We start from the raw sequence: 16,438 nt of genomic DNA, 5'->3' as shown, positions 1-16,438 counted from the left end.
CGCTATGTACAAGAGAAAATATTGCATTAATGACAATTCTAAAGACAATTGTAAAGAGTGGATCCCATGCCTTCCTTTGAATTAGTCTAAGAAGCTCAATTATTGGAGAAAACTAGAGGAGTTTGACCAAATGCCTCTCCAAAATGCTTTAGCAAATCAGCTGCACATCTCGCGCGAATTCAATTTGGGTAACAAAGACATTAAATAAACCGCAAAACAAGGTATCTCCATGGATGGAGACCCACTTTCATTTGCAAATAATCAATACATTTGTAGCATCTATAAATATGTGCCTCTTCTTGAATGGATTTAAAAAAAATAATTAAATGTACTAAGATTGGGTAAGAAAATATAAAGGGAGGGCAGAGCGTTTATGTTTTACAAATACCTAAAAAAGGAATCAGCCGGAATTGCCGAATGAATCAGCCGGCGACCGACGCAAAGCCGTCTGGTCCGCGTAGGACGTGGGTCCCACTTCCTCCGTTTCATTCTCCAACTTCCACTTTTTTCTCTCTTTCTTATATATATATATATATATATATTTTTTAAAGAAAACAGTAATATAATTAATAATGTCTTAAAATGAGGCGCGTTTGGACTCCGTAGTTTCCTAACGCGTTGAATTTCTCTTCGGTGGCTCAGTTCCCGATTCAACACGTTCGTTTGGATATTTATTTTTTAGTTATTATTATTATTTATATTAAATGCACTTGAGATTTTCTTTACCTAAAAAGAAAATTAATCAAGATTTCATTTAAGTTTTTTTTACAAAAATACTTTGCCTAAAAGCTATAGGCCCCAATATTAATTCGAATACCATGAAAGGTGACAAGTAATTTACCACATGTAGTAAATATTTTCACAAAAAAAAAAAAAGTTTCTAATTCAAATCTTAATAAAAAATTGTCAAATTTTTAAGATTAAACTAAATTGAAATGTGTTTCGTGCTTTAGATAGTAGACGGGAATGATCAGTGTTTTGTATTTTATATTTAATTAACAGGATTGCTTACTACCACTCATCTACTTGTTAACCATATTCATGAATTTTGATCAAATTTTAGTTTAAAAAACACTTCTAATTTTTAAAATTCCACAACGCTTTTTTTATATTTTCAAATTTGTTAATTTAACTTTCAAAGCGCCTTAGAAAACAATGTCTTAAAAATAAAATAAATTCAAGTCATGACTTCAAAATTTTATTTAAAAAATATGTATTTGAGTTAATTAAAAAATAAAAACTAAAAATATTTGGAAAGAGAATAAAATAATAATAATAATAATAATATTGATAAATGGAAGAAATGAAGGTGGAGGAATCGTTCCTCCTTGTGCGTTTACCACCTCCTCTGCTTCAAATCTCTCTCTCATCTATCTCTCTTTCCATCAGAATCAATTTGTCGTCGGTCATCCTCAAAACTCGACGCTCTTCCCATTTGACGAAGACCCATTTCTTCAAATTTTCTCTTTTTTCCTTTTTCTTTCAACTCTCTACTCGTTTCCCTCGCTTCAATTTTCTTGCACACCCAATTCCTCCCATGGACTTCTGTTCTCAGATCCATGGAAACCCCACCTTCATTCCTCTGTAATGTCTATGTTTCTTGCTTCATTTTTGTAGATTTTACTTGCAGATCCATGTGCTAGTGTCCCCAATCGGAGCTCCAACCGACGCCTTTGAGAAATCGCCGCCCTCGATCCAGACCGACAGCCGAAATGAAGGGTTCCAGTCGTTTTTTCACGATCGGGCTTGTGACTTCGTGGTATTCCTCCAACATTGGTGTCCTTTTGTTGAACAAATATTTGCTGAGCAACTATGGGTTCAAGTACCCGATCTTCTTGACCATGTGCCACATGACTGCTTGCTCTCTGCTTAGCTACGTTGCGATTGCTTGGTTGAAGATGGTTCCGATGCAGACGATTCGATCTCGGATTCAATTTATGAAGATTTCGGCGCTTAGCTTTGTGTTCTGTATTTCTGTTGTCTTTGGCAACATTTCTCTTAGGTATTTGCCGGTCTCGTTCAACCAGGCTGTTGGGGCCACCACACCTTTCTTTACGGCGGTGTTTGCTTATCTTATGACGCTGAAGAGGGAAGCTTGGCTCACTTACATTACTCTCGTCCCTGTTGTTACCGGGGTCATTATTGCCAGTGGGGTAAGGAGAACCAACACCTACTTTTTTCCAATCCTAATTGCTGTGATCGTTGAGAAGGTTATTTACTTGATTCCTGTAGTTGCTTGGTAATTCGGATTGAAATGCCACGTGTTTTGGTATTTGCTAATTGTTTGAGCAACTTTTTCAGCGAATTTTGTCATTTTAGTTTTAGTTTCCTTTTTTGCCATGATTGAACAGAATTCGCTTATGTAAGTGCCTGATCTAAGGTCGGAAAGTTCGTAGAATATTTCTGACTAGATGACCAATATGGTTTGAGGCATTGTGATTCTGTTAGATGTTCTTTGGGAGTATTCCCATTGACTAGTACCTTGATGCTTTTTAGAATAAAAATCCTGCAAAAAAAAAACAAGCGTTTTCTTTTTGCTTATTTTCACTTGTGCTCTGTTTTCAAAATGAAATTATTTTCCTTCTTATAACCATGAAATTATGAAGAGTCATTTTAAGTATACATCAACTTCACCTATATAAAACTTGTTCTAGAGTGCATCCCGGACAGCCCACTTAAGTTTTTTTTCTTCACATCTTTTCAAATGTGTAGTTTGTAGATATTTTAAAACTTGTATAAGACTGAGGAAGGCAATCCCATCTCTACTGGCTTGACTGTGGATGGCTTCCAAATATTCCCTGAAAATTTGGAGGCAATTATGACCAACAAAGATCTTTTCTCATATTCTTTCTTTCATTTGGTGTTGGGGGGAGGATGAGTAGAAAATTGAGGTAGACAATAATTGTTGCCCTTGGAAAATTGTTTGTCATAATAAATGCTGTTTCTCTACTTTCCATCTTTGTGTTGCTGATTCTTTGTTGTGTGAATTGACATCAGGGTGAACCGAGTTTCCATCTGTTTGGATTTATAATATGTGTTGCAGCTACGGCTGCAAGGGCACTCAAATCAGTTCTGCAAGGAATTTTGCTTTCTTCTGAAGGGTAAGGGGCTTGTTGTTGTTGTTTACTGGTAACTTAGTCTTCATTTGGAGAATAATGAACAATTTTAATTGATTTTAAACTGCAAATGAGAGCTCCGACACTTATCTTTCTCAGAGAGAAGCTGAATTCCATGAATCTTCTTCTGTACATGGCTCCTATAGCCGTTGTCTTTCTGCTGCCTGCATCACTTTTCATGGAAGAAAATGTGGTCGGTATCACTCTGGCTCTTGCTCGAGATGATAAAAAGATCATCTGGTATCTGCTATTCAACTCTGCGCTTGCGTATTTTGTAAACCTGACCAATTTTTTGGTTACCAAACACACCAGTGCATTGACACTTCAGGTATGCCTACTTTCTTCATTGATGCTTATGTTTGTCCTCTTTTTATAACTACGTTTTGTTTTTCTGTTTCTGTTTGAACGTTCACAAAAATTACTATTAACATGATCATCACACCCTTGGAAGAGTTATATAATCCGTGTTTACTTTCTACAACCCAAGTCTTGGTTTTTATCTTTTCTTTTGAAGCACCCCAACAAATATTTATTTTCGGAGGGTTGAAACATTGGCATAAACAAATTGGTATTGTTATTCAAGGATTTGTTGAAAATTCTAATAATATTTGGCCACGGACTCGCTCCCTTTCTATACATCTCCAAGACCAATGCACAAACACACTTTCATAATGTTGGCTACATATTACTTAAAAAAAAACTACTGCATTCTGTGTCTTTAGTACGAGGAGTTTCTTTGTTGCTTCTGTGCTTAGGAATCATGCATCATCTTCTCTCTTAAAGCCCAAAGTCTGTCAGATAATTCATGAGCTATGGCTTCTTTCAGGTGCTCGGCAATGCCAAGGGTGCTGTTGCTGTGGTGATTTCAATTTTAATCTTCAGAAATCCAGTCTCAGTCACTGGAATGCTTGGTTACGCGCTCACAGTTATTGGGGTTATCCTCTACAGTGAATCCAAGAAAAGAAGCAAATGAAAACAATTTAACTGAAGCGCGTTTTCCTACTTTCGTTTTTTGCATGGTGGCAGCAGTCGTCAAATACTGGAGGCAGCAGGTGTAGACCGGCCTGTTATAACTGCTCTTAACTATATAGCCTTCAAATTCTTTTTCCCCTCGAAAAGCTTTATTAGCTTAGGCATTGGTTTATATTTGTATCATCCTCACAAGATCTGTCACAAAATAGGAATTTAATAAGGAAGAATTATGGGGTAAAGTTTTACTTCTTTAGAAAGGATTAATAGAATTGTTTATTACATAAAGGTCGGCTGTTATAGACACTCCTTGATCATCAATTAAGGGGGAAAAAACAACCTTATCTTTTAACATTTTGGCACACTATTTTGTTAATTCCGAGTTACTCTGAACTTTGTTGGAGGGTAATATTTCTTGTTTGGAAGAAAATATAGAAACAGATAAATTTGTCATTTGAATTTCTCCTTCCATACTCAGGATTTGGATGGAATGGAACCAATCCCGACTCTTCAATCTTCACCACTGATTCAGGGTCAGATTTGACTTTTGGCTTCAGGTCTGCTTGAGGTTTTGCCTTTGTTGTATGCTTGGGAGATGTTTCAGGTCTGCTAATCGCGTCTGCTGCAGCTTCATCTTCTTCGATCTTAGGAGTCAAAGTAGTATCCTATATAACCCATCTCTTCAGTTCTGTGTTCAACCACCATAGGAAGATCTTAAGACAATGCTAATCGTCACCTGGTTTGCTAGAGGGTTGCCTTGTAAGAGTTGAGGTACACCTCATGGCCAAGGTTAAGCTAAAACTGGTCCTTCCACCCCTATTATAACAGCTTCTTCAGGCTGTAACCTTTCAAGAAGCCATTAAAAACTTTTTTTTTATTTAAATTATTAAAAACTTAGCTTATAATTTGCAATTACAATCTCAAAAAATGATGGTTCAATCTCCACCCTACCATTGTTGAACTAAAAATACAAAAAATGAACTATTGGTTTTTACCATTCTTCATGGACCAAGGTAGCCAGGTCCTCCAGTATTCACATTGACGCCCAGAAGAACATGTAAAAGATAGTAATGAAGCCTACGCGATTTGTGTCATTTCCAACTGATATCAAGATGAACGAAAGTGAAACTCTTTTCTAGACCAATTGAAGTACTGGTCAACATAAAACTCAGAATAATTCAGCAGGATACAGAATGACTTCATATCTATCTTGTACTAACCCAAAACTAACAGTTGCAAAATGCTTTCATAAAGTTTAGGCAAATCATTACCACTTTCAAATGCGAAGTTCATGAATGAAGCAAATAAACAATTTGGCTCAGCATGACGAGCTGGAGACTCATGCAAGTTTCTCTTTTGTTTCCCATCACGAAACCGTGAGGAACAAAGTAGAACACACTGGGGAAGGGGGAAAGCAGAGGGAAAATGGACTCAACAAAACCACAAATTGGAAGTTTACAACTCGACCTTTGAAGTGTCTGGATCAGAGGTTGCTACTTGCCGCTTCATCAATGCAGATTTGATCAGATGGTTATAGCTTCCCTTTTCCTTGAAAAGCTGTGAAAAGTGGTGTTTGCAGTACAAAATTCCATCAAGTGCAGCATAGTTTGATGGAGATAAAGAACAGCCACCGTGTGAGCATTTAAAACACGACTTATGATAGGCTTGACTCTCAACTGTCACCTGCATACAAGCAATGCCCGGCAGATAAAATAACAGTAGCACTGATGCATACCAAGTGCCAATACCAGCAAAACTACTTCAAAATTGAGATGGAACCATTTCTACGTCAGCAGGAAATACTTAGATAAAGAAAACTAAGAACATGTAACTTCCACAGTTCCTCAAAGCTTATATATCATCAGTTCACTAATTGTCTCAAACAAGAGCCACATTCAAGCCATTCAGAAAACCAACTCATTTAGATGCAGTAGCTTTAAAGAATATCCCTTTCTTATAGAGGTCGATAAGTAAATGTTGAAACAATGGTATGCAAAACAAATTCAAACGACCGCAAAAAGATAATTCGGTGCAACATATATATACAGACAGTTCAAATAGAGAGTGAAAATTGACTATTGATGTGATTAAGAGGGTTTTAAATATTTGAATATCTTTTTAATGTCTTTTAAACTAACCTTCTCCAGTGGATATGCAGTTTTTCCACATGTAGCACACTTTTCTTGTGTCCCAGAAAACATGCTGGCCGCTTTGCTTGGTGACCTAGTCTGGAACCAACAAGAGGCTACGGTATGAGCAGGCTGTTTATAAATTCAATCACAACTAATTGCAGCATTGGGTTTAAATTTACCAGCTCTGGAGTTGGCTTCTCGGAGGACTTTGCAGCTGTAGAAAAAGAGAAGTACAGAAAATGTTAGTAAAAAGCAATAGCTACAAGATCCATGATGTAGAGTGTCTTCTAAATTCGACCAAGTTTGGAACATACTAGATAGAAAGTTCTTGCTGAAGTTCCCAGCTTCCTTGAAGAGCTGCTCAAAATGAGGCTTACAGTACAGAACACCTTCCATTGAAGAATAATTACTCAGCTGAAGCATTTAACAAATCATTTTAGAAAAGTTCTCACATTCTGACTCAAAAAAGTGCTCCGTAATTATGTACATCGAAGCTTAAGTGATGTACCTTAAGTGTTCCACTGCAGTGGCTACATTTGAAACATGACTTGTGGAAAGCAACCCCATCAGCAGATAACTGATCTACAGGGTACACCGTCTTCTCACAAGCTTTGCATTTCTGTTGGGTGCCAATAAACGACATGGCTAAAAGCCTTAGAGTAGATCTGACTAGTCTCAACCAACCAGAATCTCCTCGAATTCAAAACCACCAAGCTATCCCAATCAAACAAGCTCCCTTCTCCTGATGTCATTTCATCAAACACAACCAATACGCAAAAACCCAGATCAAATTCAGAAGACAAAACAAGAAGCTGCAGGCCAATAATCTGAGAATCTCAGAAAATAAAATCGATGAGCTTAAACTGAAACACTTGAAAATCTAGTGGAGAATAGGATCAAACCAAAAATGCTGAACGAAGAAGATCTTGATCAGAGTTGACATGCAATCGAAATTGAAGATGGGTACCTCCAATGATAGAAGGAACAAAATGCAGAGAATGTGTTTGGTTACAGCAAGTGGAGCGGAGAAGAAAAAGATAATGAAGTGAAAGATAAAGCGAAAGCCAGAAACAAATAATTTATGATAGATTATTCACAGCGTCGATTCTTTATAGAGAGAAAAAAAAAAAAGGAGAAAAAGTGAAAATATCTTTGCCGGAAAGACACACATTGCTTGCTTCAACTTTACTCCGTCCCGATGCTACTTTCTTCTTCAACTTTTTCAGTACTACCGAAACTCCACCGTCGGCATCCTGCAGTGTAACGACGTGTCGTTTTGTCTCTTTGTATTTCTAATTTAGCCTTCACCCTTCTCTCGTCTAGGCATGGATCGTATTTGGATGATTTTGTAAATAAACTCTCAATTAGTTCATAATTTTGGTGACAAACTCTTCAGTTAAACACAAAATTAAATTCAAGAACATATCATACCAATTTAAACACCAAATTTTCAGGATTGTAATTTAAATCGAATAATAATTTTGAGACTAAACATGAAATGAACATAAATCAGACAACTAATAAATAGTCAGTATCTTTATTTCTTTTAATAAAAAAATTAAATATATAGATTTGAATTACTGAATTTAAAAAGGTGATTTTAAGTTGGATTAAACTAAATATGAAAATGAGAAATGTGCACCGGCGAGGATTTTCTGGGGAAGTAGCTCGCTGTGAACAGTTAATTTCAGGCTAGGAGGAGCCGATTCCAACTGGACACAAAGATGTCAGACTCGCTTCAAGTTCTCCGCGATCTCTGCATTCAGTAAGTCCCTCTTGTGCACTTCCTGTCGAACTTCTTGAATGTAATTTGATCTTTTTGGTGATTTTAGGTTTTCGGAACCAATCATCCAATCTCTTTCGAAAATCTGCGATGAACCTTCAGAGGGGTCGAATGTCTCTGTTAAAGCCATTCTCGAATCCCTTCTACCTCGAAAAACCTCACTCCCAATCACTCTTACTGATGAGGATATTTACTCCTCCATCAAAGACTTCGCACTAGCATGTGCTTTAATATTGTCTTCCCGTTCCTCGACCTTTGACCTTTTTTCATGGATCCCGGAAGACCTCTCACTTGCTGCCGAGTCAGCTTTTCGAATGCTCTCTAAGGCATATGTCTCTGCTTTCTGCGATGGGTTTTCGAAGGACATTGAGGAGCTGGGTTTAGATTTTAGTTTGATACCGGAGGAGAAAAGATTGGTGGTGGAAATTATTCCTAAGGTGCTACCGTTGTTGAAGGAGAATATTAAGGAGAGCTCGATAGATAAATCTGACGAGGTTGACGAGGTCTCCGCTGCATCAGCCAGAGTGCCTGTGGGGTTTGCTATTGTTGCGGCTCATCAACTTGCATGGTTCATTACCCAGGTCTGAGGTCTTGTTCTTGTTCAATATACTGCAGTTCTGTCTGTGTTGCCTGGTATTTTGGTTTGATATGGGGTTTGTTTTCCTATTAATTCTTGCAGATTGATTATCCACATTTGGGGAAGTTGTGTAATTTGGTGATTCCTTGTGCACTGACTGCCCTTGATCACTGGTCACCGGAATTGAAAGTAAGCATTCTGATTTCCTGTTTTCAATCTCTGATACTTGCCAACTCTGTTGGATATCATGCTTTTTCATGCTGAAAATGGAACTTAGTATTTTGATTAAAATTTATGCTGTGTGAACGAGAAGCTTAACTCTTGATTTCATTGTTCGCACTTGTTTATGATACTGAATAAAAGGCCTTACTTTCTTTGCCTACTTGCAGGGGCAGGGCATGGTTAGCTTTATACATCTTGCAAAAAATGTCAATGCTGCAGAGCTAGGTTGGTATGAAGATGTGATTCTTGATGCGTGCTGCTCAAATGTCCCTTCAAGTGATGAGATATGGCCTTATGTTGTTGAAATGTCGGTTCTTCTTGTAACTAGCATTCACAAAATGAATCCTCGTAGCTCATGGTAAACTTTTTGTTGTAATGCATTCTCTCTTTTTCAACATTTGGTTATAAGAGGTAACACTGCTAGAATCTTATCTGACCTAACTTGTCCTTGGTTTCTTGTCAAATATATATGCTTTTCCATTTATATACTTGCATAGGATTGAAAGGATGGTTAATGAGATGTTGGGTCACTTGGAGCGACAGCCAAGGAACAAGGAACGCCGTATTGCATGGCTTCAACACATTGAGCCTCTTTTCAACTGTATGGGTCTGGTGCTGCTGGCTCATACAAGGCGCATATTTCCACTTTTCTTCCAGTGGATGAATGCTGAAGATGATGAGACCACTTTACTAGTAAGAGATATATGATTTGTCATTTAAAATATACTGGATAATCCTTTATGATGAATAATACTTCCTGATCACACATATTGAGGGCCATATATTTTTGACAACTAGAAGAGAAGAATGGAGAAGAGGAGTGCGAGAAGAGAGATCTTTATTTTTTTTTATTTCAAAACAATAAATAATTGTTAAATTTTTTATGGTGTTTAGTAGGTAGATAAAATATTATCCATATTATATCTATTCTCTGAATTCTTTAGACGTTAAGATTCTTCTACTTCTGTTAGGAAGAAAACGTTCTTGTTTGAGAATCAGAGGATTTTGAAGTTAACATTCTTGTGTGGATTCCTATAAAAATAAATAAAATAAAAAATCTTGTGTCGACTTCCTGATTCAGTCCTTCAGTTCAAGCATCAAAGGAATACATTTTGTTTAGACTATAACTTCATTTTGAAATGCAAGGGCAGGGACCTTAAATTTCTTACAAATGTTCTCATTAGGAAAGAGCAGTCCAATTTCTCCTTCGACCTTCTTTTTTCTGTATTTTTTCAGGTATTTGGTTGGGATCCATATCGACTATACTTTTAAACGGTAAATATTCAAAGAAACGTAAATGTTTATCTTGAATTTTTGTGAACTCACCTTTTCTCTGTCAGAGAAGAGATTACTTCGTCGACCCCTAAACAGTGTAACTCTCAACTGAAAACTAATTTCCTGATCAAACAAGTTTTCGAGTCTTGACACTGCTCTGCGTTTGAATTCTATAATAAATCTTTTTGTAACATGTCCACTAGTTTTGCTGTGATTATAACAACTTGTCTTGGTGTCGTTTCTTGAAAGTAAGAGCTTTTTGGTTTAATGATGTTTGTCAGCATCTACTTGTAAAAATAAATTATATTTGTGATTTAAGTCCCTCGGCAGTTGGGCTGATGAGCATCGGGGTTTCACACATTGGCAAGAGTTTCACATTGTCCACTTCTGGAGACATCTCTCAAATGTGAACTTGTTGCCCTTTTCTGCCGAACACTATTGCATCAGTTCAGTCTATTTTGTGTGTACTACCTGGATTTATTAATTATACTAATCTTATTACCATTGGGCAGGTTCTACAGAGAATACAAACAGTTGTGAGGTTAACATGGATAAGGAATACGCCATATGTTGAAAGGTTATTTAAGTTTTATGTTTCACGTTTCTTAAATATGATGATATCTCAATTTTTTTCTCGTACAACTTATTTGTCTGCTACATAGTTTGTGTTGGTAATTTTCGCAATTTCATTCCCTTCAGATTCTGTTGTGCTTTCACACTTACTTTCACCCGTTTTCAAGTGCTTAATCAAGCTATCCTAGTTCAAATTAAGCAATTGTTCTGATAGACCAACTCCACCTGCTTGATCCTATAGTGCCAAATGTAATAGGATGAAGCAGTAGTTCTATAGGATTAGTCCCATACCCATGGTTATTTAAGAAGAGAAAATAGGAGAAGATGTGTGTGGGGATATAGGCATATGCCATGGGGACCTCAGTTATTAAAACTAGTTAGCACACAGGAAAGAGACCAGAAAGTGGTAGGGAATAAAGGAAGTCAGATTGTACAGAGCCCCATATCTGAATTCGAAATTGAGTATTGGAAAGGACTGGAGGCCTCCCTCATTTTCTGCTTTCCAATTGTTTGATGAAGTTCAACTTAACCACAGAGTTCTTCCAGGATCATTATACAGTTATTGTCACTTGCATTACTGTTGTGCCATGATATTTAGACGGATTAGTTTCTAGTGTCCATGACTCTCTCCACAAACGAGATATAGCTATCAACAATAATAACAGAACAGTACTAACTTCTCACACCATTTTAATGGCCATCTTCGTATTTGTGCAACTCAAATGGTTGTATATTGGTGGCAGATTGGTGGATGAGCTTGCACTGTTATACGAAAAGGCTGCATCAAGAAGTTCTCGTGATGCAATCAGAAAGCATGTTGTTGATGCACTTATCCTTCTCCAGGAGTAAGAAATTCTTATCATTTCTGCTGTGCTGATTGAATCTTGAGGTTCTGATTTTGGTTATTTTCAGGAGCAAAGGTCAGCAGTTTAAAGCAGCATGGAACAAGCACAAGGATGATCAAAACTTGGTTTGGCTTACTACATCTTTAACTGGAATGAACATCAACAGTTAAGTGTTAGCTTATTAGAGCTAACAATGTAACTGGGAAGTGGAACTCGATAATCTGAAGACTGATTGCAAATTCTTCGCATAAATCCAGAGCTGCTCGATCTGCTTCGCCACCAATTTGTTTGTATATAAACTCGTACAGAGAGAAGACCTGCGGTATTTATTCATTAATTTTAAGCTAAATGTATAAAATTAGTGCTTAAAGTTTGATACTTTGCATTGGGTTATCAACTTTTGAGTTTTGTGTCTACTTTTTCTTTTAACCTTTTAAAAACTCCTATTAGATCCTTCAACCTTCTAAAATTTTAAACTTTTAATTTGAATCTGTTGCTTTGAATTTTTAATTTTGTATATTGAACAATTTTTTTGAATTTTATGTCTAATTTAGAAGACATGTATTAAAAAAGTTGAATATACTAAATTATGTATTTTTTAAATTTTCATTTGGTGTTTGTTCTTTTAAAATTTTCAATTTTCAATATATTAATAATTCTTAAATAGATTATCTCATTGAAAAAATTGTTAATATATATATATATAATTAAGAAGTCATAATTTAATTAGTTAAAATATTATAAAGAACAAAAATATATTAAAATTGAGAATATTAAAAAAAAAACCCCAAATTAATAATAATAAAATTATTTCGGGTTGTAAAAATTATGGGAGGAGTCTGTAAGTTGCAACGGAAATTCCCGCCGAATCTCACTCACTCACAGTAACAGTGAAGCACTGCACACTGCACACTGCACACTGCACACATTCTCCAATCTTTAACTGCCAAACCGCCGCCGAACTGATCTCTTCTCCGGCCATCTTCAGCCATGTTGCCCCGGTCAATATTCCTCACCATTTCCCTCTCTCTCTTCTTTCTCTTACTTCCCCATCCATCTAACTCCCTTACTACCATCGGCGTCACCTTCTCCGCCTCCACTGCCAACTCCAGCCCTCACCCCCAGCCACTCGACTCAGTGGCCAAAGCCATAGGTTCCCTCAAACTCACTGCCGTGAGACTCGAAGATGCCGATCCCAACATAGTCCGAGCCTTCGCCTACACCAACATCACCCTCATCCTCACAGTCCCTAATTTCATGGTCGCCCCCATAGCCTCCAATCGCTCCGTAGCTCTCCAGTGGCTCTACGCCCACGTCATCCCTTTCTACCCTCGGTCGATCATCACCACCATCTCCGTCGGCAACAACTTTCTCGAAGCTTCCCCTGAATTCGCGACGGTTCTTTTGCCCGCAATCAGAAATGTATACACGGCGCTTCGAAATTTGGGGATTCGTCAAATTTCGGTTTCCACTACGTTTTCGTTCATTAGTATAATGGCGAATCCGTTCCCTCCTTCGGCGGCTAGGTTTCAAGATCCCGTTTCCGAAACTGTGATTGGGCCTTTGCTTCAGTTTCTAAGAGACACCAATTCATCGTTCTTGATCAATATTTACCCTTACAATTTGTACCGAATGAACTCCGAAATCCCAATAGGGTATGCTCTGTTTCAGAAGCACCCTTTCAATTTCAGGGATGATGTGACTACCGGTGTCCGGTACCGGAATCTTTTTGACTCCATGGTAGATGCGGTGATTTGTGCAATGGCAGTGGCTGGACATGCGAATATTCCGGTGATTGTGACGGAGACTGGGTGGCCAAGCTTTGGCACGGACTCTGGCGAGGTCGAAGCAAATCAAGCTTACGCCGAAATGTACCTCAAGGGACTGGTTGCACACCTGAAATCAGATTTCGGAACACCATTGAGGAGGGAAGGGGTGACAGAAACTTACATATATCAGCTGTTTGATGGGGAAGAAATTCAGGGAGCTCGACCTGTGCGAAAATGGGGGCTTCTGTATCCCAATATGACTAAGAAGTATGATGTGGTCTTCTCCAAGTCCGCCGGAAATGCAGAGCAACGAGCTTTTCTGACTATTGCAGCCTGGTATTTTGGGATTTTTGTTCTGACGAAGATGTGGTAGCATCTTACATATTTCGTTTTCATAATCTTCATTTAGGTTCTGAATTAGCTTCCGTGCTAATTCCTGGTGAGTTCAACCTGCGTTTTGTGAAGAATTATTCTCTTACTGAGATTGTTGAGCTTTCTGTTGCTGGTTCTTGTTATGGCAGCTTCCCTCCTTAGCAGAGATTGCGTTTATCGTTTGTTTAGATGTTAATGGCTGCAGATTTCCATTTCTGAATTTGTGTTCAGATGGGTTAGAATCTTACATAGAATATCAAATGAAGTTTGATTCTTGTTTTCCTCAGAGATTGCCTCTTCTTGTTTATAGTTTTTGATGAATCATCTGGGTACGTTGTTTGATAATTGGTAGTAAGTTGGCCAACTCATCTTTAACATTGTTATAAAGTATTTCATATGGATTAGGAATAGTAGATGCATATTATTATTTTCCATTCTTGAGAGAAATAGTAGATGAACAGATGCATATTATTGAATTTATAATTGAAAGAAAACAAAAGTGAAACGCAGGTCTTGAGAGAAAGAGCACTCAGGAAAGGAAAAAAACAAAAGGTGTCAAACAAAGGCCTTCAATTTGAATAACAGAAAAGGTCAATCAAAGAAATTGTTGAAATGGTATGAACATGGAGAAGAAGAGGAAAAATTGTAGCAAATAATGTTGTACAGTTGCTGCTGCTGCTGCTGCTGGATGTTGAGCTCAGATGAAGATTCTGTTCGCTGCTGGCGCCTGGACATCGGTGTCAATGCTGAGAAATGTGTTACTTGCAATGTCTCTCCCATCATTGTGATTGAATGGCATGAACATGATATAATCCATAGCAACTTCTCCCACTCTATCAGCTTTCTCTTCAACTATTTTACACAAGATAACTTGTGAGAACCTCAACCAGCTGTAGAGATCACTATCTAAATTTGTGTTTACTCAAATTTTGATGGTTGATGTTGAAACATATGGGGTTTGGAAGCTTATAAATACGAGTTCCTACGGATGGCACTGACAAGGCATCCATGTAGCTGCTCATCACCCCTACAATGTGGAATCCCTCGTTCCGCAGTGCTGCTTGTTGCTGACTGAAATATTCCCCATGACTGATCTGCATTTTGTCATCCATTCTGCAAGATTTTTCTAACAAAATGTTCTTAAATATGCATAATTGCCAGAGGACAGAAGGATTTCAATAACATCCTATCAGAAGGTGTACTACTTTTATTGTAAGGCATCCCAATCAAATGGAAATATAGAAGATACCTCATAATCAAGTGGAGCCAACCATTATAGCCGGCAGAAGTAAGATGTTGAATAGTGGCATTCCTATGAACTTCTGACTTTCTTGATATTAAGGTTACAGGCCATCTGCAAGATCTGAGTTTCTTGTACAGTTTTAGAAGAAAGTTTTGCTTCAATCTCTTCGCCTCATCCACACAACTACTGCACCCATAATTAAATTCATAGTTATCCATGACAGAACACTAAGAAGAACACTACATAGATATCAGGAAACCACCTGGATATTAACAGATCGTCGTAATCATGGTTAGCGAAAAGAAGGTCGTCTGAGTCCATCAGCACGATTTCTCGACGGTTGTCTACTTTGGCAGCACTACAGAAATAATTGTTGACCAGCTGCAGTGTAGAATCCAAATCTCTTTCATATTGACCATGTCTAATGTATTGAATGGCAAAGTCCTTGCAAAATGAAGGTATCCCATCTGTTTCCAAGCTGTTTAGCTCCAAATGCATAGATAGAGCTTTGCAATAGTCATAATCAAAACTTAGTTTCTGAATCTCAACAACTCCTCCACTTCTGTTTTGACAATATTGCAACATTACAGTCAATGAGACCAGTAAAGTGATAAGTAACACTCCGACAGTAACTAGAGCACCAATGAAAATTGCTGCTGTCAAAGGTGTCATGTAGAATCCCGAATCTATGATATAGTTGCTTCCCATATCTGCCTCATTAAAAGGATAACAATAATCACTCTGAGTTGAAATGAATCGAAAAAGTGAAACACCATATACTTTGTGCTTATCAACTCTCTTTCAGTAAACTGATTCATCATCATAAAAGAAGATCATAAGGGAAAGAGAAGGATCAAGGATGTATTGAATTCCACACCTGAATTGTCTGAACTTCCTCCAGTAGAATGACTCGGAGTAGAGAACTGGTGCTCCATTTCATTCCCATAAGCAGACATTGTTCAAACAAATTCCAATTGTTACCACTGTCTCAGAAGAAGAAAAAAATTCAGTCAGAAATCAGTTTCGAAAACCTAGAAAACAAAAATATATTAGGATTCAGAAGCAATTTCTAAGCAAAGGGGAAGTTCCAAGAAAAGTATGAACATCCCTGAATTTTTTATTTCTTCAAATTGCATAAGTCAGCTTTACATTTCTAGATTACTCAGCGGCAGAAACCTCTTCGATCAATCTGTGAAACGAAACCCATCTACGATTAGAGCAGAAGTAAGCAGATAGCAAAGGATTCATGATTGAATATGAACATCAAGCCAATAATTTTGGTCAATAAGCAAACAGATACCAACTTGAACATAATTTTGATGGTGGGTCACAAGCTATCAATTGCTGGGCTAAGAGACGAGTCTTTCTTTTTTATGGGTTTTGTCCCCGAGGTGGAAAAGCTCCAAAAACATGAGAAAAGTAATGCCAAAATGAAAGCGAAAGGGAAATTATATGTCCTGTTTCCGCGGACTGGGTGTCTCTGCAAGATTCCGAGAATGATCAAGAAATCAGGAGAATGGGCATACTGTTTTTCTTCAACCTTCCTGGGTAAGATAAATCAG

At 37.6% G+C, this 16,438-nt stretch overlaps 5 protein-coding genes across 9 annotated transcripts; 3 read left to right on the top strand and 2 right to left on the bottom strand.

Moving 5' to 3' along the window:
* Positions 1-1,305: 1,305 nt before the first annotated feature.
* Positions 1,306-4,544, top strand: LOC111458526 (probable sugar phosphate/phosphate translocator At3g11320). Of its 2 annotated transcripts, XM_023101265.1 has the most exons (5): positions 1,306-1,572; positions 1,604-2,153; positions 2,998-3,101; positions 3,216-3,444; positions 3,943-4,544. In XM_023101265.1, the coding sequence occupies exons 2-5, from the start codon at positions 1,713-1,715 to the stop codon at positions 4,087-4,089; spliced, it is 921 nt and encodes a 306-aa protein (XP_022957033.1). In that variant the 5' UTR covers positions 1,306-1,572; positions 1,604-1,712; the 3' UTR covers positions 4,090-4,544. The 2 variants fall into 2 exon arrangements, with proteins under 2 accessions (XP_022957033.1, XP_022957032.1); XM_023101264.1 differs by having other exon boundaries at positions 1,306-2,153.
* A 757-nt stretch (positions 4,545-5,301) lies between these two features.
* LOC111458736 (LIM domain-containing protein WLIM2b) lies at positions 5,302-7,642 on the bottom strand. Of its 2 annotated transcripts, none has more exons than XM_023101524.1 (6): positions 7,387-7,642; positions 6,726-6,959; positions 6,532-6,631; positions 6,397-6,431; positions 6,224-6,313; positions 5,302-5,768 (listed from the first exon to the last, which is right to left on the bottom strand). In XM_023101524.1, the coding sequence occupies exons 2-6, from the start codon at positions 6,858-6,860 to the stop codon at positions 5,541-5,543; spliced, it is 588 nt and encodes a 195-aa protein (XP_022957292.1). In that variant the 5' UTR covers positions 6,861-6,959; positions 7,387-7,642; the 3' UTR covers positions 5,302-5,540. The 2 variants fall into 2 exon arrangements, with proteins under 2 accessions (XP_022957292.1, XP_022957291.1); XM_023101523.1 differs by lacking the exon at positions 7,387-7,642 and adding an exon at positions 7,120-7,362.
* A 175-nt stretch (positions 7,643-7,817) lies between these two features.
* Positions 7,818-11,906, top strand: LOC111458735 (uncharacterized protein At2g39910). Its single transcript, XM_023101522.1, has 8 exons — positions 7,818-7,982; positions 8,050-8,581; positions 8,680-8,766; positions 8,967-9,157; positions 9,297-9,492; positions 10,587-10,651; positions 11,391-11,492; positions 11,560-11,906. The coding sequence occupies exons 1-8, from the start codon at positions 7,942-7,944 to the stop codon at positions 11,660-11,662; spliced, it is 1,317 nt and encodes a 438-aa protein (XP_022957290.1). The 5' UTR covers positions 7,818-7,941; the 3' UTR covers positions 11,663-11,906.
* Positions 11,907-12,480: 574 nt separating this feature from the next.
* LOC111458682 (glucan endo-1,3-beta-glucosidase 2) lies at positions 12,481-13,910 on the top strand. The gene has a single exon (XM_023101467.1). It carries the CDS (start codon positions 12,483-12,485, stop codon positions 13,632-13,634), a length of 1,152 nt encoding a protein of 383 aa, XP_022957235.1. The 5' UTR covers positions 12,481-12,482; the 3' UTR covers positions 13,635-13,910.
* A 173-nt stretch (positions 13,911-14,083) lies between these two features.
* On the bottom strand, positions 14,084-16,420 carry LOC111458511 (uncharacterized protein At2g39920). Of its 3 annotated transcripts, XM_023101237.1 has the most exons (6): positions 16,181-16,420; positions 16,026-16,065; positions 15,754-15,859; positions 15,139-15,586; positions 14,883-15,062; positions 14,171-14,746 (listed from the first exon to the last, which is right to left on the bottom strand). In XM_023101237.1, the coding sequence occupies exons 3-6, from the start codon at positions 15,830-15,832 to the stop codon at positions 14,536-14,538; spliced, it is 918 nt and encodes a 305-aa protein (XP_022957005.1). In that variant the 5' UTR covers positions 15,833-15,859; positions 16,026-16,065; positions 16,181-16,420; the 3' UTR covers positions 14,171-14,535. The 3 variants fall into 3 exon arrangements, with proteins under 3 accessions (XP_022957006.1, XP_022957005.1, XP_022957004.1); XM_023101238.1 differs by lacking the exon at positions 16,181-16,420 and having other exon boundaries at positions 14,084-14,746; positions 14,883-15,059; positions 16,026-16,160; XM_023101236.1 differs by lacking the exon at positions 16,181-16,420 and having other exon boundaries at positions 16,026-16,159.
* Positions 16,421-16,438: the final 18 nt, after the last annotated feature.

The sequence above is a fragment of the Cucurbita moschata genome, unplaced genomic scaffold (genome assembly GCF_002738365.1).
Source record: "Cucurbita moschata cultivar Rifu unplaced genomic scaffold, Cmos_1.0 Cmo_Scf00021, whole genome shotgun sequence".
Classification (NCBI taxonomy): Eukaryota; Viridiplantae; Streptophyta; class Magnoliopsida; order Cucurbitales; family Cucurbitaceae; genus Cucurbita; species Cucurbita moschata.
Note: the sequence above shows the minus strand (reverse complement) of the source record. Positions and strands in the feature narration are given on the sequence as shown.